Below are 19,002 nucleotides of genomic sequence, written 5' to 3'. Positions count from 1 at the left end.
TAAACTTTTTTTCCAAGCGAAAAATGTTTAGGACAAATATTCTCCCGTTTATTAATCGTTTATGATATATCAACGTTTGTAAAATCAGGAACCCGACCACACATGCCAATCACGAACTCACACGTGTGACTAAAATCTGCATTAAGGATGAAGGCCTCAGCCACATAAGCCACGTAGTTACGTGGATAATTTCAGTCCACTGACACGTAGCATGTACAACTACCAAACTACCCTTCCACTTGAATCACAAAATTCCAATGAACAATGACTCCAATCGAGGGTAATAACGGTAATTCCCCTCACTCTTCTTCTTCAACAATTGGTCTCTACGTAGAAAACACGAAACAGTTTAGTCCGTTAACCAGAAATGAACGCCCTCCCTTCCTCTTCCTCTTCCACTTTCGCTTTCGTAACTCAGTCCAAGAACATCTTCAAGCTCACACATAAAGTACCCATTTTGCCCCTACACTCACATGCTCCGTGTTGCTCTCTCAGTGACTCGTCCTCCTCGTATACCACGGTGCTGGACAAAAGTGCCCTTTCATCGGAACAGAATTCAAGCAATGCAGTTTCACCCGAAGACTCGGGCTCCGAGGAAGTCCTTGTGGTTCGCCGGCCGGTGACAGATTTTTCCAGCCAAGAGGAGGAAGAGGAGGAGAATGAGGCGGAAAACGGTGGTGACGCGAAGGCTTCGGCGATCGACGCGGGGCTGGCGAGATTCGCGAAGAAGATGCCCATGTTTGAACCTGCGAGGATGGAATCGAAAGAGAGACCCCTCACAGTGAATTTGGACTTGGCGTTATACAGGGCAAAACTTATAGCTAGAAGAAGCTTTCAATATGAAGAAGCAGAGGCCTTGCTGCAAAAGGTGTGGTGTCACGTTTTTCCCTTTTTAAAGTTACTAATTTGTTTCTGTGGAAATGTTGCCAATTTCTTTGTGATGGTTTTGAATGGGAATGGAAGTGTATAAGCTTTTGGCCAGAAGATGGTCGACCTTACGTGGTACTTGGAAAGATTTTGAGCAAGCAATCGAAAACAGGTGCAGCCAGAGAGATATACGAGAAGGGTTGCCAGGCTACGCAGGGTGAAAATGCCTACATTTGGCAGGTTAGTGTTCAAGTGTGTTTTGCATGTGGTGATCACCAAACTTTAATTCAATATCAAGGTAAGAATTTAGAGACTACTAGAGAGTGTGTTAAAAATTTAGAATTCCGGACATAGTTTTATAGTGCTTGCAATTCTCCTATGATAATTCATAGCATCTAAATTTAACCGGATTTGGATCAAGGTATTTTTCTGGTTTAGTAGTAAAACCTATTTATCCACACCATCATTATGAACACGAAGGTATGAAGATGAGACACGAGGAGGAATCATGGTTGGATCCCATTTCTCCCTCTTTAGGAATGCGGTTTAGTGAGAGTGTCAGGTGCAAGTTACATTAAATTTGTTCAGATCCTGATAAGAGATAAGAACATGTCATATAGTATATAAATGTTATATGCTGGTTTTATAAGATTGAAGACTTAAAATACTCTTCATAGTATATAAATGTCATATGCTGGTTTTATAAGATTGAAGACTTAAAATACTCTTCTTAATACGGTATTGGAACTTTGAATTAGGCTCTAAATGGGTAAACTTCTTTATAAGCATTTCTAAGAGAATAAAATGAAAAGGGAAAGTGAAGTAGACTTCGTCCAGAGCTGTCTTAAATTTTTTAGAGGTCCTGTTCTAATACTGGAAATTGAGCCCTTCCACTTCTTTATATTTGAAAATAAAGGCTTAATTTAATATTTCAAAATATTATAATATGATTGCATTTTTACAAAATAAAGTACAAAAACTTTCAAACTACTTTATTTACATTGATAATAACATCCAAATAGAATATCAAATTAAAACAACCTTAAACGTAAAACGAGTTATCCTTCTAGCACTTTTTGAAGCAAATTCATTAGCCAGGTTTTCATAGTGTACTTTCTCCAAAAGATTATGTTGTGGGTTTCTCAAATCTGGAGACCCTGGATAAATGAACGTCCTCTTCAAAGAGTCTGCTTGCATAAATTGTTCTACAGGCCTGACTTCTTTGTTAGCTAAAGTTCTTTTATGGATTAGTTTAAATTCATCTTTTAGAGAAACTAATATAAGAGAATTATTTCATTTTTTCTTTCTTAGAAGTTCTCCCAAATAGGCCCATGCACATTAGACACGAGTCAATTGTTAAAGATCAGAGTGATGCATGTTACCTCTGACCTTATCTATATTTAATATTCGATCAAGTTTTTTACTTAGTTGATAATAAATTACCAACATTAAATCTCATCATGTTTAAAAATGCCCCTTCATCTTATTTAAAATCACAGATGGGCATAGATGTGACTATATTTTACCTGGCCTGGCATGCATATTTCCTTTGAGGCATGTACTGAACCTGACAGATTATTTTCAGCTGCTAAAAATAATATTAGGAATGGGAGTGATTGTTCCCAACAATACTCTGATACGTTGTATTTTAACCTCTGAAGTTAATAAGTGGAAGTTCTCTTTGGACAGTGCTGGGCTGTTCTTGAAATGCAAATGGGAAATATCAGGAGAGCAAGAGAGTTGTTTGATGCTGCCACGGTTGCTGATAAGAAGCATGTTGCTGCTTGGCATGGATGGGCAGTTCTAGAGTTAAAGCAGGGAAATATAAAGAAGGCAAGGAGTCTACTCGGTAAAGGTCTTCAATATGGTGGACAGAATGAGTACATATACCAAACACTTGCACTGCTTGAAGCTAGAGCAAAAAGATATCAGCAGGCTCGCTATTTATTCAATCAGGCCATAAAGTGTAATCCTAATAGCTGTGCTAGTTGGCTTGTAAGTCATGCTTATCTCAGGGATATCGTTTCTCAAGTAAACTTCTATGTACTGCTTGTTAGTTATCTCATCAAATCATATTTATTCTTTCTAAAATAGAGTTGGGCACAAATGGAGGTGGAACAGGAAAACTACCGTGCTGCTAGGAAATTGTTTGAGGTTCTATTTAACATTACAAGTTCCTCTTCTTTTCTGTTTTTTTTTTTTTTCCTTCTGATTCATCTCATTGGTTGAACTAGACAGACTATATACACATTAGGTGTTGGGATATTTTTCTGTCATTGCGTGACTTATGTGTGTGTTATTCTATTTTGTTTTATAGAAAGCAGTACATGCTAGTCCTAAAAATAGGTTTGCTTGGCATGTATGGGGCGTTTTTGAAGCAAACCTTGGCAACATTGACAAGGGAAGAAAACTTTTAATGATAGGCCACACTCTAAATCCGAGGGATGCTGTTCTACTTCAATCTCTTGCTTTATTAGAATACCAACACTCAACTGCAAACCTTGCACGGATTTTGTTCAGGAGAGCGTCAGAATTGAATCCAAGGCACCAACCTGTTTGGTTTGTAAGAAATTTCTTCTCTTGGATAATTTATCTTAAATATCATTACCCAGTTTTTCATTCCTTTCTTTTTATAATCTTCTGTGAACTAATTTTGACATGATGAAGAATCTCTGCTGACTAGCAGAAAGTCAGATATTTTAGAAAGTCAGAATATGCCACTTCTATTTGATTTGAATTAGTGTCATATATTTATCATGGCATTCTTCTTACTATCCTCATCATCTTGTCGAAAATCCCACATCGACTAAAGATAAAAACATTTCATAATACATAAGTGGATGCAAACTTCACATTATAAGCTGTTTTTATAAGGTTGAGTTAGATTTAAAGTTCATGAATCATGATTTTTATTTTATTGCATAATGTAGGCTTGGGGTTGGATGGAATGGAAGGAAGGAAACATGAATAAAGCCAGAGAATTCTACCAAAAAACACTATCAATTGATCAGAACAGTGAAACTGCTGCCAGATGTCTTCAGGTGACACGCATGCATATAATAAATCTTGTTACAACTTGAGTCTTTACATAGCTTAGTAATCATCACTTGGTGTGACTATTTTCTCCAAGCAGGCTTGGGGTGTTCTGGAACAGAGGGTTGGCAATCTTTCAGCTGCACGTAGGTTATTTAAATCCTCGCTGAATATAAATTCTCAGAGTTACGTCACATGGATGACTTGGGCATCAATGGAGGAAGAACAAGGAAACTCTGTGCGTGCTGAAGAGATTCGTAATCTCTATTTCCAACAGGTAACTGTCATATATTGGAAGAAATATTTCATGATCCAAGGACCATTATAATCTCAGACCAATTTCTACTTGACACATAATTTAATTCTTGTAAATTTTATTTGTTGCATGGTACAGCGAACAGAAGTTGTAGATGATGCTACATGGGTTATGGGATTCTTAGATATTTTAGACCCGGCCATTGACAGTTTAAAGACGCTCCTCAAACTCAGCCCAAATTCCTACAACATGCCGTTTAATTCTTTGAGAAATACTGCGGGAACAAATAAAAACAGAGGCGATTTTTCCAGTGACGACGACAATGATGATGAGGATGATGCAGATGGTGAAAGTGACTTCGATTTAGATGCTTTCATTATGAAAAGACTATCCTTAGATTCCTCCAATCTGGAAGTTCAGTTGGAAGCACCCAAAATTTCTTCTGACAAGAGAATTCCATCTGGTAGAAGGATATGGCGACCAAATAACAGAATTGCTAAACTCCAAGTCCAAAGAAATGTTGTTTAGGTCTTGTCTTGTAAAAATTTATTTTATTTTAATAGAATCACCATGGCATGAGAGGTGTTTTGCCTTGTGTTCAACATGGCATTAGAACACAAACATTTTTTAATACAATACAAAATATACTAATTTCTCAATTATTTTTTTTAATCAATTCTAGTCTAGATATCTCCTAAATTTCATAAACCTCCAACTTTCTCTATCTTTAATGGAGGATCTTATAGCAAAGATTAAATCACTGTTAAAGTTCTGTAAAACAAACAGTACTATAGCCTTTAAACTTTTGTTTTGGTACTCTATCTCTTTATTATTGTTGTTTCAACTTTTTTCAGTTCATAATTTATTGTGATAAACACCATCAAAATTGACCCAAAAAAAACTTTACAGTTAATTGAAAGAAATCTGCCAGTTAATAAAATAAATTAAGCTAAAAAAACAGATACACAATTAAAGTGAATACTAATTAATTCAAAGGCTCAAATTGAAAGAGAAAATAATGTTGAAAGATAAAGAAATACTCATTTTGTATATAACAAATACATTTTGACAATTTACCAAAACAAAAATATATTCGAAATTTGGGAAATCCCATATAAGTTTTAGACGAACTTTAAAATGACAAAATGTCATTTTGTACAATTTGGACGTTCCAATTCAGTAGCTGAAATGAGCTTTGAATTTCAAGGAAAAAAATATTATTGGTGCATTTTTGTTAGTATATAACTAATTAATTAATTTACATTATATTATGTTATTTAATATCTGGGTACTTTATTTGTCGTGATGTTTAAGTAAAGTTCAGATTTGAGCTGGGTTCGGAGACCTTACATGTTTATAGTTTATTTAGACTTATTTTGTGAAAAGCATATAACACGTGTTTATAATTTTTTTATAGAAATAACCAATGATATGTATATTATTTTATTTTAATAAAATCTTTAGGATAATTTATAAAATTATATTTAATTGAAATCAATCTTCAATAGTTAATTTTAAAATATTTTAACAAATTTACAAAATAAAGTATATACATAGATAGATTTAGAATTTATGAAAACATCATCTATACAAACCACATAAGTGAAATTGAGATAGATATTCACCATATAAACTAATGAAATTTAATTCTTACATTATACTTAAAATATTACATTACATGTAAAAACTGTAATAATTTAATTATTAATAAAATTTTCAACTTTATTTAAAACTTTTAGAAATTGAAAAAAAAAAACAATTAGACTATTTTTGAAAAATAATTGTTTAAAAATATACACGAAAGTCTAATATTTGATTCAACTATGGATTATACTCCTCAAAGGGTTACTCGTAAGCATTCAGGATAGTTCCTTACACGTATTATAGCAAAAAAAATTTAATATTTTATCATCCTAATATTTTAATTTATAATTTATGTAATTTATTATATTAGTAAAATATGAATACTCATTTACTTAATGTTTTTTTACTTCAAATACGCACTATATTACACTTAGGTTATATAATCACCCTTCACATTCATCAATTCAATCTAAGAAATACAAAATTTTATAGAACACCATAATTGGAGCTACCTATTCTATGATTAACAAAGGTTAACTATAAACTTTTCTTCTTCTCCTTTATTTCCAGAATCTCTCACTTGTATATGTGAGATTTAGGTCAACATAGTTTGTTGGACCTATATGCTTGGGTCTATCCTAACATTATTATCCGTCCTAGAAAACACTTTGTCCACAAAGTGTAATCTTAAGTACAATTGGACCGCAGAGGTGCAGCAGAAACTGGGTCGGGGGTTGCAGCAGGAAACTGGGTCGGGGGGTGCAGCAAGAAACTGGGTAGTGGGGGGTGCAGAAGGAAACTGGGTTGCGGGGGTGCAGCAGGAAAATGGGTCTTGGGGGCGTTTTGGGTTCCTCTTGTGCATTATGGTTTGGTGCACCATTAGGGTTTGGTGCGCCGCTTGCTCCTATTGTTCTGTTTTGCTTCTTTCTTTCTTTTTTGTGAGAAACAAACAATCTTTGGTGTTCTAATGGATATGACGGAGGAGGGTGTTGGAGGTGACATTGAAAGGCGCGAAGGCAGCTGGGGTGCTGGCAGTTGAACGGATCTAGACGTCGGTAGCGGTGTGTGACCTAACATGCGCGGAGGCTGGCGGCATCAGGCGTTACGATGGTTGGAGCACGAGCGGTGTTGCGGCGTCTGACCTGGTGTGCGCGGTGACTGGTGGCACTGGGCGACGTGAGGATTGGAGCGCGACGGTGTTGCGGCATGTGACGTGTTTTTCGCAGAGGCTTGCGTTGCTGGACGGTGTGGCGGTTGAGACGCAAGTGGTGTGATATTTCTTTAATGGCCGATAAACACTCTTGGATAGAGTTTGATATTTCTTTTAAGTATTTTGATTGAGTTTTGGGAGGCATGGTATGCAATGAAAGCACCATTGATAGAACAGTAGTAATTACAACTATCTATTCTATTATTAATTATGTCTATGAGCTACATAATACTAAGATTAGAAAACTAGGGTGAACTATAAACTTTTCTTCTTTTATTTTATTTCCATAATCTCTCACTTATATATGTGAGATTTAGGTTAACATAGTTTGTTGGGCTAGTATACTATTGGACTTATCCTAACATTACTATACACCCCAAAAAACTCTTTGTCCTCAAAGTGAAGTCTCAAGTGCAATTGAGCCACAGGGGTGCAACATGAACTGGGTCGTGGGGGTGCAACAGAAAATTGGACCATGGGAGGTGCAGCAGGAAACTGGGTCGTGAGGCGTGTAGCAAGAAACTGGGTCATGGGGGGTTGCAGTAGGACACTGGGTCGTGGGGTGTGCAGCAGGAAAATGGGCCTTGGGGGCGTTTTGGACTGCTAGGGTTGGTTTGTGGCGCCTATTGTTTGAGGTTTACAGTGGATGGTGTCGTTTGGGGAATTAGGGTTTGTAGTGGAGGGTGTCATTTGAAAATTAGGTTTAGGAGGGGAGGGTGACGCCACTGCTGTTGCTTTTTTTTTGAAGAAATAATCCTTGGTGTTTTAAGGGGATGAAGGAGAGGGACGCAAAAATTGGAGTGGATGTGGGCAGTGTAGTTGCAGGCGACATTGGGAGGCACGACGATGGCGGCTAAGGTGCTGGAAATTGAACGAAGTGGAGCCCGGTGTGCACGGAGGTTGGCGACACTGGGTTGCGCGACAGTTGGGGCATGAACGTTGTTGCGGCTTGTGTCCTCGTGCACGCGGAGGCTGGCGGCACTAAGTAGTGCGGCGGTTGGGGCGCAGGCGCTGTTGGGGCGTGCGCGAAGGCAAGTGGTGCTGGGCGGCGCGACGGTTGAGGCGTAGGCGATGTAGGATTTCTTCAATAGCCGAAACACACTCTTTGATGGTGTTTATTCTTTCTTTTAGATCTTTTGATTGAGTTTATGGAGGCATAACTCTCAATGAAAGAACCAATTGATAGAACACCAGAACTGCAACTACCTATTCTATGATTAACAAAGGCTATGCCTACAGAATACTATTAAATTAGGGTTAACTATAAACATTTATTCTTCTCCTTTATTTCCAGAATCTCTCACTTATATATGTGAGATTTAGGTTAACATAGTTTGTTGGACTTGTATGCTTGGGCCTATCCTAACATTATTATTCGCCCCAGAAAACACTTTGTCCTCAAAGAGTAGTCTTAAGTACAATTGGGCGTGGGGAGTGCAGCAGGAAACTGGGTCGGAGGTGCAGTAGGAAACTGGGTCGTGGGGGTGTGCAGCAATAAACTGGGTCGTGGGGGTTGCAGCAAGAAATTGGGTCGCGGGAGTGCAACAGGAAATTGGGTCGTGGGGAGTGAAACAAGAAACTTCGTGGAAGGGTGCAGCAGGAAACTAGGGGTTGTTTCTTCCTGCACCCCCACTTTTTTCTTCCTGGACCCCCACACTCTTATACAAAGACTAAATCACCCTATTAGTTTTTAAAATTCCAAACATATCCCTAATCTAAAATACCCTAAAATGAAGGCAGCGTTGATGTTCTTATTTTTACGCAGACAATTTTCTTCCTCTTCCATAGCAGCGGCGGCACCTCCACATTCCTCTTCCTCTTCTCCTTTGAATCTCACATAATCCTTTTTGGTGAGGCTTCTTCTTCCTTCTCTTGGCAAAGGTAAGTAAATTTTTCTGTTTTCGGATTTAGACATCCGTTTTTTCCATGGATTTATGTTTCTGTAATCATTTTTTCACATTCCGAACTGATGCATCCGATAGAATCCCGAATTTATGATTCCGAGAATGTTCTGGATTTCGGGATCCGGTAAGCTTCCGAATTTATGGATCCGGTAAGCTTCCGAATTTATGGATTCGGTAAACTGCCGAATTTTTGGATCTGGTATTGTACCGGATTGATGTGTCCGGAATAATGAGTTGTTGTTTGTGTTTGTGTTACTTGAATTACTAAACAACAATTGTATTGGGTCAAGGTTTTGTAGTGTTTTGCTTGGTATTATATAGTATTGTACTCTCACTTGAGTGGGCTTGGCTATATTTAAGATTAATTTTGTATGCTAGTTAATTTTATTATTGGTTTCATGTTGATTATGAAACCTAACCTTGTGTAAATTAAAGAATATGATTGAATATCGTAGTTTTCTCCAAACTAAGTCTTAGTGAATCTTTGGATAATGTGTGCAAACATACTTTTGAAAGTCAACATCATGCAACTAGGGGTGAATATTGGTGACTTTAAATGGTGTAATTGAACAGAAATTGTGAAGACTATGGGTGGAGGTTCACAAGGTGATCGTCTACGTCCCACAGCCTCTGTTAGAATAAGAAGAAGACATGTGAATGAAGATGAAGAACATGTTGAACATGAAGATGCAGAACATGTTGAACCTAAAGAAGCTGAACCCCAATTGGAGGTGGAGGATGAAGACACACCTGAAGTAAAAGATGAAGGTTATCCCGAAGGTCCACGGGATAAGACACTGTTGACAGGTTATGAAGCCCATGTGGCCATGCAATTATGGAATGTTGTGGTAAGTAAATATATGTTGTAATATGATATTTGTTCCTTGTTAATTTGATATGATTTGCGTTGATTAAATTGTATATTTTATATGATTTTGGTTGGTTAAATTAGGATCGAGGAGAGTTAAAATTGGTGTCTCATGGCCGAAAAATGAATAAGATGGGTGCTCCTCATCCTCGGATACTACCTGCAGTGGAGTTGTCAGGTTTAGCTGCACTTGTTGGGGAAAGCTATAGACAAAGGACTGTTGTGTGCCTTTGTAGAAAGGTGGCACCCAGAGATAAATTCATTTCATCTGCCTGTAGGTGAGTTGACCATCACATTGGATGATGTGTCGAATTTGTTGCACCTCCCAATTATGGGGCAATTCTACATGTATCCGACCTTGGATGCAGCTGTGGCGACCGATTTACTTGTTGATTCACTTCGTGTAGATCGGGGAGTAGCAGCTGCTGAGACTCGTCATTGTAGGGGTGGACATGTGCGTCTAAGCTGGTTGAGGGAGATGTATGAGGACGCATGTACTAGGAGACAATGGACTTTTACTGCACGGGCATATTTGCTACACCTAGTAGGTTGCACCATCTTTGCAGATAAGAGTGCTACGTCGGTGAGTGTATCCTACTTGGGATTATTTGTAGATTTAAGGCACACCGGAGGATACTCGTGGGCAGCAGCTACTTTGACCCACATGTATGAGCAGTTGGGAGATGGTTCCTATGCAAATACTAGACAGTTAGCTGGGTATGTCACGTTATTTTCATCATGGATATATGAGCATTTTCCGACTATTGGGCACCGACAGCTTCAGGATGACTATGTTGAGGATCAGCCGCGGTGTATGAAATATGTGGTCGAGAGTAGGTTGTCCACACTTGCCTCAGTTCGGATGCAATTAGATAGCCTTTGTGTAGGTGTTGTTTAATTGATGCCCTATGAAGAGCATAGAGCGGTGCGTCCTTTTGAGTGGATTTCATTATTTTCAGGGTACATTCGGTTGAGGGGTTGTAGGCAAATGCATTTGCCTAAACGTGTACTCAGACAATTTGGATATATACAGTGTATCCCTAGTCACCCAACCACCGTTCATCATGGCGATCCATCCACATCTGATATCGACCATCGATGGTTAGATTATAATGCTAACCTCGTACAGGGTGCAATATTAGCAGCTGATGTTGGAACCTGTGTTCCTGCATATTTGGAGTGGTTTCGATCTATATCACACCCATATATCATCCAGATGGCTGAGGATGATCGACGTCCGGTGATTACCCATAATGGACGACGTCAGGGCGAGAATTATACTATCTCTGAGCATCCCGCAGTGGTAAGAACTTATTACTTGCTTATTTAAATAATACATGCTCAATTGCAATTAATGTAATTTGTTTATAATTGTAGGGTCTTTGTAGAAGAATAGCATCCACCTTGCAGTTGATTATAGATGATGGTCATCTAACCAAGGATTCACCTGCATGGGAAGGGACACATATAGCCTTGATGCTAGCCCGATCAGCCACTGAGGACATGTCTGTGTATGTCCGCAGACGACGACACGAGCGATGATGATGATGTTATGTTTTGTAATTTCGTGAACAAAAACTTAGTTTACAATTATTTATGAATTTGATGAATGAACACTTTGGTTATGAAATTATACAATTCTTCTTCCGCATTTATAATAGTCAGAATGTTATATCTGTTGGTGACATAATTAGACAACTATAAATGTCGTCTAATGGACATAATTTGTGTAAACATTTGCATCCGACTAGTATAATATGAACACCATGTTTTGGCAATTGGATAACAATGAGTAGACCATAAAATATCTGTTGGTGGAATCGGGCAACCTTCTTGCAACTGAACCTGTTAAAAATTGTAAGCAATTTCATTAATTATGTTTTTCTATGATTCCTAAAATTCATTGATAATGAAGTTTAACAAACCTGAACAAAATGATTTCCATGAACATGTCCAATACAGATGATGTGGTGATGATTAAAATCTGTTGGAGGTTGGGATCTTAATGGAAAAATAGTCAATGATTGTTTAAGAGATAAACACACAACAATCACATTATATCGATTTGCAATAACGTATCCCATATCTAGTATTGTCATCCACTTATCTGTACTTATCTGCAAACAGAAGAAAATGTAACATCATTCATAATGAATATAATTACCATGTGGTCAACTAGAAGTGAATTTTTCAAAAATTCATATCGTTCATCCCCGCCAAACAAATCAATATATTCTTGACGCCATTGACAAAGTTCTTTATGCAAGTTCATGCGTACAATAGCTCAGGACTCCTCTCTCATACCCAATAATGCACCAATCGCACGATAGCCACAATGACTGTCAGCCTTAACATCAACAATATCAACAATGTAAGGATGAATTCCCACTGGAAATTTTTGTAGCATTGGTATTGATTTGGTCGGAGGAGTCTCCGAAATAAATCCCTTGCTACATTTCAAACTAGATGAACTATCATGTTGTGAAAGAATGGCATCAACATGTTCAAAGTAAGAAGGAATTCGCTTCGTTGATCTACCAAATTTACTCTGACGCCCTTTTAGTGCACCTTTTGTTTTGACTTTCTCCCTTGGTGGACATAAAGATGTGTTATCTAGATAGGCAATCTCACTTAATTTGGCTTTGATGTTAATCTTACCAGCCATGTCAACCTCATTGAACCGATTCATGATGACAACTCACTCTTGTTGGATGGACAACTCTGCTGAAGTATCATCACTTGAAATATCTAAAAAGCTTAATCGTGTCCAAATGAGATGCACTGACTGCAATGGTATGCTACCCACACCAAAGGAAGCCAATTCAAAAGCACAAGGAAGGCCGTGAGTAGATCTAATGGTGCACCCATAACAAGATTTATCTAAACCAACATATTCAACTCGATCACTCTCTTCTGCAATATACTACAAGGCATATTTTGATACGAAGCCAAGCAATTTCTTATATCTTGTTACATTGAAGACATGACTCACTACATGCAAACTCTTTTCAAATGAAGATTTAATTGCATTATGTTGCAAGATGATCATCTTATTAATGGATTCCCAACAAAAGCATAAGTCCCCCATTGACGTCTCAAGGATCCTCTTTAAACTCCAATGTGCAGCCTCAACCCTGTTACTTGTCGTGTTGCCTAAGTACATGACTTTATCCGTCCAAGCCTTAACAAACTTTTCTTTATGTGGATTTAACCAAGTACTAATCACATATTCAGTAAATATAGGCCATGGTGAACAAACAACATTAAATGCCTCAACACGATGTTCATAGGACTCTACATTTTCACAATCAACAATTGCTCCCCAAGATTCCATCACTTGATCCCATGCCTCTTTTGGATAAACAATCATTTTACATTTAGCTTTAACATTTTTATCAATGTGAAAACGACATAACAAATTAGCAGCTTCGGGAAAGACAACATTTATTGCATTCATTAGAGCAATATCTTTATCACTAACCACAACCTTCGGGTATGAATCAAATCTCAAAAACAAACCTTTCAGCTTCTCAAGGGCCCATACAAAGTTATGATGACGTTTTGATGCGAGTAACATAAATGCAGCACTTAAGGTCAATCCCGTTGAGGTTACACCAACAACTTCAAACAATGACATCCTATACCTATTAGTTTTATAGGTACTGTCCATCATCAATACAATGTTAAAGGCATTCTATAGCTTCACTGAATCAGGGTGTGTCCAAAATAAATCTTGCACAACATTCGTCCCTTCTTCAAACCTAGACCAATGGACATACATATCACGCTCAAGTAACATCATCAATTGTTGCATTTCAGTTCTATCACCTCGTACTGAGTTTTTGTACATATATCGTGCATTATAAACTTGCTTTATTGTGCTCACATTTTTCTCATTATGCTCTTTCATTGTCAGCAAAATATTTCTAGGCTTCACCGAACTGTCTGTCATGTCCATAAGCATTGACTTCTCATTACATGTGAACCTACCAGCATATGGATGACCAACCAATGTATTTGCCAACTCATGATTATGAGACCCACAAATTAATTTCAATATCCACCCTTCACCACTCTTTACTGGATACCCTCGTAATCTGAAAGGACAACCACATTTCCTAGTTCCACTCTCAGTAACCTGTAAATCATTCTTATATCGTTTGTATTGACCTCCTCTCTCACAACCTAATAATACAAATGTTTTCCTTCCTCGTTGGCCAGTTGAAGTATCCGATCTCAATATCACAATACAAAAACCAATGTCAAACGCAACTTTTCTAACCCACTTTAGAAGTTCATCCCGAGTATGAAATACCTACAAAAGTTATCATAACAAATTATTTACTAATTAAGAAACAACTTAAACATACTTTACAAACTTAACTTTACCTCATCTGTAGTAAACGCATCTGTACATTCATATCACTTCCATTTAGATGATGACTTCTCAATATCATCACCATCCCACACATTCACATCATCATATAATTCTTGTTCATATTCTTCACTACTGTCCATGCTTCTACAAATAAAAATAAATAAAACAAAATTATTGCATTCCGGATCCATGAATCCATAAGTTAAAAAAATAATTTCGGATCCAACAATCCATAATTCAAAAAGACTATTCCAGATTCAGGAATGCATAACACAAAAAAACAATTCTGGATTCATAAATCCATAATGCAACTGATGCATTCTGAATTCATGAATCCATAACACAAAATACAATACCGGATCAACCCATCCGTAATGACATTTAAGCTTCCGGATTCAGAAATCCAGAGAACAACATATTATGACATTTTACCTTCCGGAACACCCCCTCATCCGGAACACATAATTTAATTAATTTCGGATTCATGAATCCAGAATATATTACCGGATCCCGATATCCGGTAATCCCGAAATTTCCATAACCACTGTGCTCCTTAAAAAAAACCTTAACTCTTACCTCTATAACCCAAACAACACTTCGGCAACGTTGTGTACTCATCCGCCTTGCTCCCAACAATTATGAAAAACCTCCACAACAGTTGATACCCAAGGATGAAGATGAGCAGTGACTGTGGAAGTGCTGAACGTTGCCCTTTTAAAATTATTTCTCAAGGTTAATGTTGGAATATTTAAAATTGTGGGGGTGCAGGAAGAAGAAACCGAAACTGGGTCGTGGGTGTGCAGCAGGAAAATGGGCCTTGGGGGCGTTTTGGGTTCCTCTTGTACATTAGGGTTTGGTGCGCCATTAGGGTTTGATGCGCCGCTTGTTGTTGTTGTTTTCCTTTGCTTTTTTTTTTTGTGAGAAACAAACAATCTTTGGAATTCTAATGGATACTACTGAGGAGGGTGTCGGAGGTGACATAGAGCGGCGGGACTGGGGTGCTGGCAGTTGAACGGATCTAGACGCCGGTAGCGGTGTTGCGGTGTGTGACCTGACGATCGTGGAGGCTGGCGACACTGGGCGGCACGACGGTTGGAGTGCGAGCGGTGTTGCGGTGTGTGATCTGACGTGCGCGGAGGCTGACGACACTGGGCGGCACGGCGGATGGAGCACAAGCGGTGTTGCGGCGTCTGACCTGGTGTGCGCGACGGCTGGCAGCACTGGCAACGCGGCGCGAGTGGTGTTCCAGCGTGTGATGTGTTTTACGTGGAGGCTTGCGACGTTGGACGGTGCGACGATTGGAGCACGAGTGGTGTTGTGGCGTGTGACATGTTTTAATGGGTTGGGGGTGTAGGAGGAAACTGGGTCGGGGGTGTAGTAGGAAACTGGGTCGTGGAGTGTGCAGCAAGAAACTGGGCCGTGGAGAGGTGCAGTAGGAAACTGGGTCGTGGGGGTGCAGTAGGAAACTGGGTCGTGAGGGGTGCAACAAGAAACTCCGTGGAGGGGTGCAGTAGGAAACTGGGCCACGGGGGTGCAACAGGAAAATGGGCCTTGGGGGCGTTTTGGGTTCCTCTTGTGCATTAGGGCTTGGTGCGCCATTAGGGTTTGGTGCGTCGCTTCCTGCTGTTGTTCTACTTTGCTTTTTTTTGCGTGGGTCTTTTGATTGGGTTTTGGGAGGCATGTAAGAGTAATGAAAGCACCAATTAATAGAACACGAGAACTGCAACTACTTATTCTATGATTAACAAAGGCTATGCCTACAGCATACTACTAAATTAGGGTTAACTATAAACTTTTCTTTTTTTCTTTTTTTTTCAGAATCTCACTTATATTTGTGAGATTTATGTTAACATAGTTTTTTGGGTCTGTATGTTTGGGTTTATCCTAACATATACATACTAATATTTCAAATGTAAAAACATTAAAATATTAACAACAATCTATTAGCTAGTTCACAAAATCTTTCACTCCCCTAATGTGTAAAGTCTAAATATTTTCTTTAAAATTATACTAATTATACTAAATTGATTATTGTCTTAATTCAAAATTAAGATAATTATTTAGAACTTTTACATTGACTAATATTTCTAATTCGATACAAATTCATACTTAAATAACATGAAAAAATATACCTAAAAGTGAAATACATTATACAATGTCTATCACACTCTTATGATATGAGCTACATTCATGAATGAAATTTCAATACAAATATCAATATCAGCGAGTCTTTTACATGTCTACAAACTTAAACATATACTCTTGGTCGAAATTTTGATGCAAATGTTTACATTAATGGGTCTTCTATATCTTTATGGGTCATAGTCACATCCATGTGGACAAAAACTCTTATATAAATATTTTACATTAGTAAGCACACCTTTGTGGGTGCAATCATATTCTCATGGGGTGTATTTGCTTTAAGGTGTGTATTGTAGAAGAGGAAAGAAGAGCATGTGCGAAAGTTATTTGGATTATAGGGTATTTGAGGAAGAGTGAGGCTGGTGGGAAAGCGGGATGACCTTCTATTTTAAAAAATGAAGGTAAATTTGTAAACTTGCATTTTCAACATTTAAAAAAAATAAAAATCATCTCACATCACATCATTAACAAATTTCAATAAATTATTCTTAGAAATTTACTCTAACATACTCCAATCTAAATAACTTCATTTTTTTCACACTTTCATTTTCTCAAATTTTCACACATATCCTTCCAAATCCAAACACATTAGTGCAAATATCACATGTTTGTGTGTTCAGCCACATTAATGTGAATGGAATTCTAATGCAAATATTTACATTAACAAGCCTTCCACACTTGGTCTAAAACATATCCATGCAGAAGAAACTCATTGACACACATATATACATCAACAAACATTTTACATATTTGTATGGTCAACTTTCACTACAAGAAAATAATTAAATAACAACTATTTTAGAGACAAAAATACTATATTGACTAAATTATATACTATTTTATAAACTAAAAATTATTAGTATCTAAAGTAGTTTTTATTATTAATAAAAAATTATAAATTATTTTATAAATTGATAGCTAGTTGATAGTTAAAATTTTGATAAAATACTGATTTAAAAACCTGTTTATAATTTCTTTTATTAATAATAAAAAAATACTCTAGATACTAATAATTTTTTAATTTAAAAATAAAATATATTTTAGGTAATATAATAACTAATTATTTTTTATCTATAAAATTAATTTTTATTTAATGATTTTATATTATTGTACATCTATATATCTATATGAGTGAACTCTAATGCAGATAATTGCATCAACTAGCCAAATTTCATCAATACTATAATATCTCAAAATCCTAACAAGAAATCCTCCGCAAAACTTAATATTATTTTTAAAAAATTGCTACTATTTTTTTTCACAAGTAAGAATCTTAATTTATTCTACAAACAAAATAGTTACTTAATTCAAACAATCTAATATAATAATAAATTAAATCGCAAGTAAAAAAATTTCACCTATATAACTTTACCAAATAAATGATTAGGTTAGTTTTTCTTACTTTGTATGCTTCCCCACAAAAAAACCCAAACATAAACTAAATTTAGGAAAATTCCTAATTTGTTCTTAGAAAGTTTGATTGAAAAATAAAACACATAATCACAAATGCAAAATCCCAAAACACTACATACATGCAAGTGAAAACTAAGAATTCAAAATAGAAGAAGGAAATATATTACTCAAATTAAAATTTTAATGAGTGAAATTTGATGCAAAATCCCTAAACTCTACACACTTACAAGTAAAAATTAAGAAGTCAAATATACAAGAGAAAAAGAAAATCTTACTCAAATTAAAATTTTAATAGGTTAAATTTGGTTTACTATTCCGACCTTACTAACTAACTATTTCTGATTTTTTTTAATATAACCACCACAGCTAGCTTTAAATATATTAGAGACATAGGTAGAAAAATTTCAAAAGTTTTTGAATTTGAGAAAGATAATGAATTTTTAATATATACGAAGAATAAAATAGTTTTAAATATAACCTTTTTAACTAAAAATATAATTTTCATTCTTCATCTATTTTCAGAACCTTTGTCCTAAAATCAGTCATATACATAGAAAATACTCTTATCACATATTCATTATACACAATAATTTATCATAGAAGTATACTTATTAAGGTTGTTTGGCATACTCATTTTAAAAAGTAAAAGCTAATATCTTTAAGGAAATATTATTATGAATTAGTTTTAAATATTTTAAAAATTACTTAAATTAAAATTTCAATATAATTAAATTGATTTATTCGTCACACTCAACTAACTAATTATTTGAAAAAGAGAAAATGATGAAAAAAAGGATTTAGTTTTAGATATATTAGAGAAGGTTAATTAAGAGAATTAAAAAGTTATCAATTTGAGATTTTTTTTAATAAATGAAGACAAAATAATTTTTATATGTAACCTTTGTAATTAAAAGTATAATTTTCATTCTTCATTTATTTTCAAAAATTTATTGTCTAATTCTCCTGAAATTAGTCCTTATATATAATACTCTTATTTAATATTCAATTATAAAATTAATGTTTACACAATAAATATAATTTATTACAGAAGAATTTATTTAGGTAGTTTGTTTAATCGAATATACCCTTTTCTATTAAAAATAAAAACTAATATCTTTAACGAAATATTATTATAAATTAATTAAGATAGTAATAATACCTTGAAACTAACCCCTGCAATGAATAATCATTATAAACTAAAGTCATGACTATTTTATAAGATAAAAAAAATCAAGATTTTTGGGTACGCTATGTACAGAACCATTAATTTAATTAATAAATAATATAATATTATCTTAAAGTAAGAAAAAAATATTTATGTAGTAGTAATTATTTAAAGTTAATTTA

The 19,002-nt window shown here is 35.9% G+C and overlaps 4 protein-coding genes across 4 annotated transcripts; 2 read left to right on the top strand and 2 right to left on the bottom strand.

Moving 5' to 3' along the window:
• Positions 1–285: 285 nt before the first annotated feature.
• LOC137807013 (protein high chlorophyll fluorescent 107) lies at positions 286–4,815 on the top strand. Its single transcript, XM_068607426.1, has 8 exons — positions 286–868; positions 964–1,107; positions 2,557–2,862; positions 2,962–3,021; positions 3,185–3,430; positions 3,798–3,908; positions 4,001–4,177; positions 4,295–4,815. The coding sequence occupies exons 1-8, from the start codon at positions 368–370 to the stop codon at positions 4,682–4,684; spliced, it is 1,935 nt and encodes a 644-aa protein (XP_068463527.1). The 5' UTR covers positions 286–367; the 3' UTR covers positions 4,685–4,815.
• Positions 4,816–9,441: 4,626 nt separating this feature from the next.
• Positions 9,442–11,264, top strand: LOC137805516 (uncharacterized). Its single transcript, XM_068605456.1, has 5 exons — positions 9,442–9,702; positions 9,807–9,996; positions 10,091–10,605; positions 10,756–11,025; positions 11,100–11,264. The coding sequence occupies exons 1-5, from the start codon at positions 9,442–9,444 to the stop codon at positions 11,262–11,264; spliced, it is 1,401 nt and encodes a 466-aa protein (XP_068461557.1).
• A 156-nt stretch (positions 11,265–11,420) lies between these two features.
• LOC137805514 (uncharacterized) lies at positions 11,421–11,994 on the bottom strand. Its single transcript, XM_068605455.1, has 3 exons — positions 11,887–11,994; positions 11,648–11,839; positions 11,421–11,567 (listed from the first exon to the last, which is right to left on the bottom strand). The coding sequence occupies exons 1-3, from the start codon at positions 11,992–11,994 to the stop codon at positions 11,421–11,423; spliced, it is 447 nt and encodes a 148-aa protein (XP_068461556.1).
• A 426-nt stretch (positions 11,995–12,420) lies between these two features.
• Positions 12,421–14,718, bottom strand: LOC137805513 (PKS-NRPS hybrid synthetase cheA-like). Its single transcript, XM_068605454.1, has 4 exons — positions 14,605–14,718; positions 13,502–14,037; positions 12,697–13,384; positions 12,421–12,645 (listed from the first exon to the last, which is right to left on the bottom strand). The coding sequence occupies exons 1-4, from the start codon at positions 14,716–14,718 to the stop codon at positions 12,421–12,423; spliced, it is 1,563 nt and encodes a 520-aa protein (XP_068461555.1).
• Between the last annotated feature and the right edge of the window lie 4,284 nt (positions 14,719–19,002).

The sequence above is a fragment of the Phaseolus vulgaris genome, chromosome 3, assembly GCF_000499845.2.
Source record: "Phaseolus vulgaris cultivar G19833 chromosome 3, P. vulgaris v2.0, whole genome shotgun sequence".
In the NCBI taxonomy this organism is placed as follows: domain Eukaryota; kingdom Viridiplantae; phylum Streptophyta; class Magnoliopsida; order Fabales; family Fabaceae; genus Phaseolus; species Phaseolus vulgaris.
Note: the sequence above shows the minus strand (reverse complement) of the source record. Positions and strands in the feature narration are given on the sequence as shown.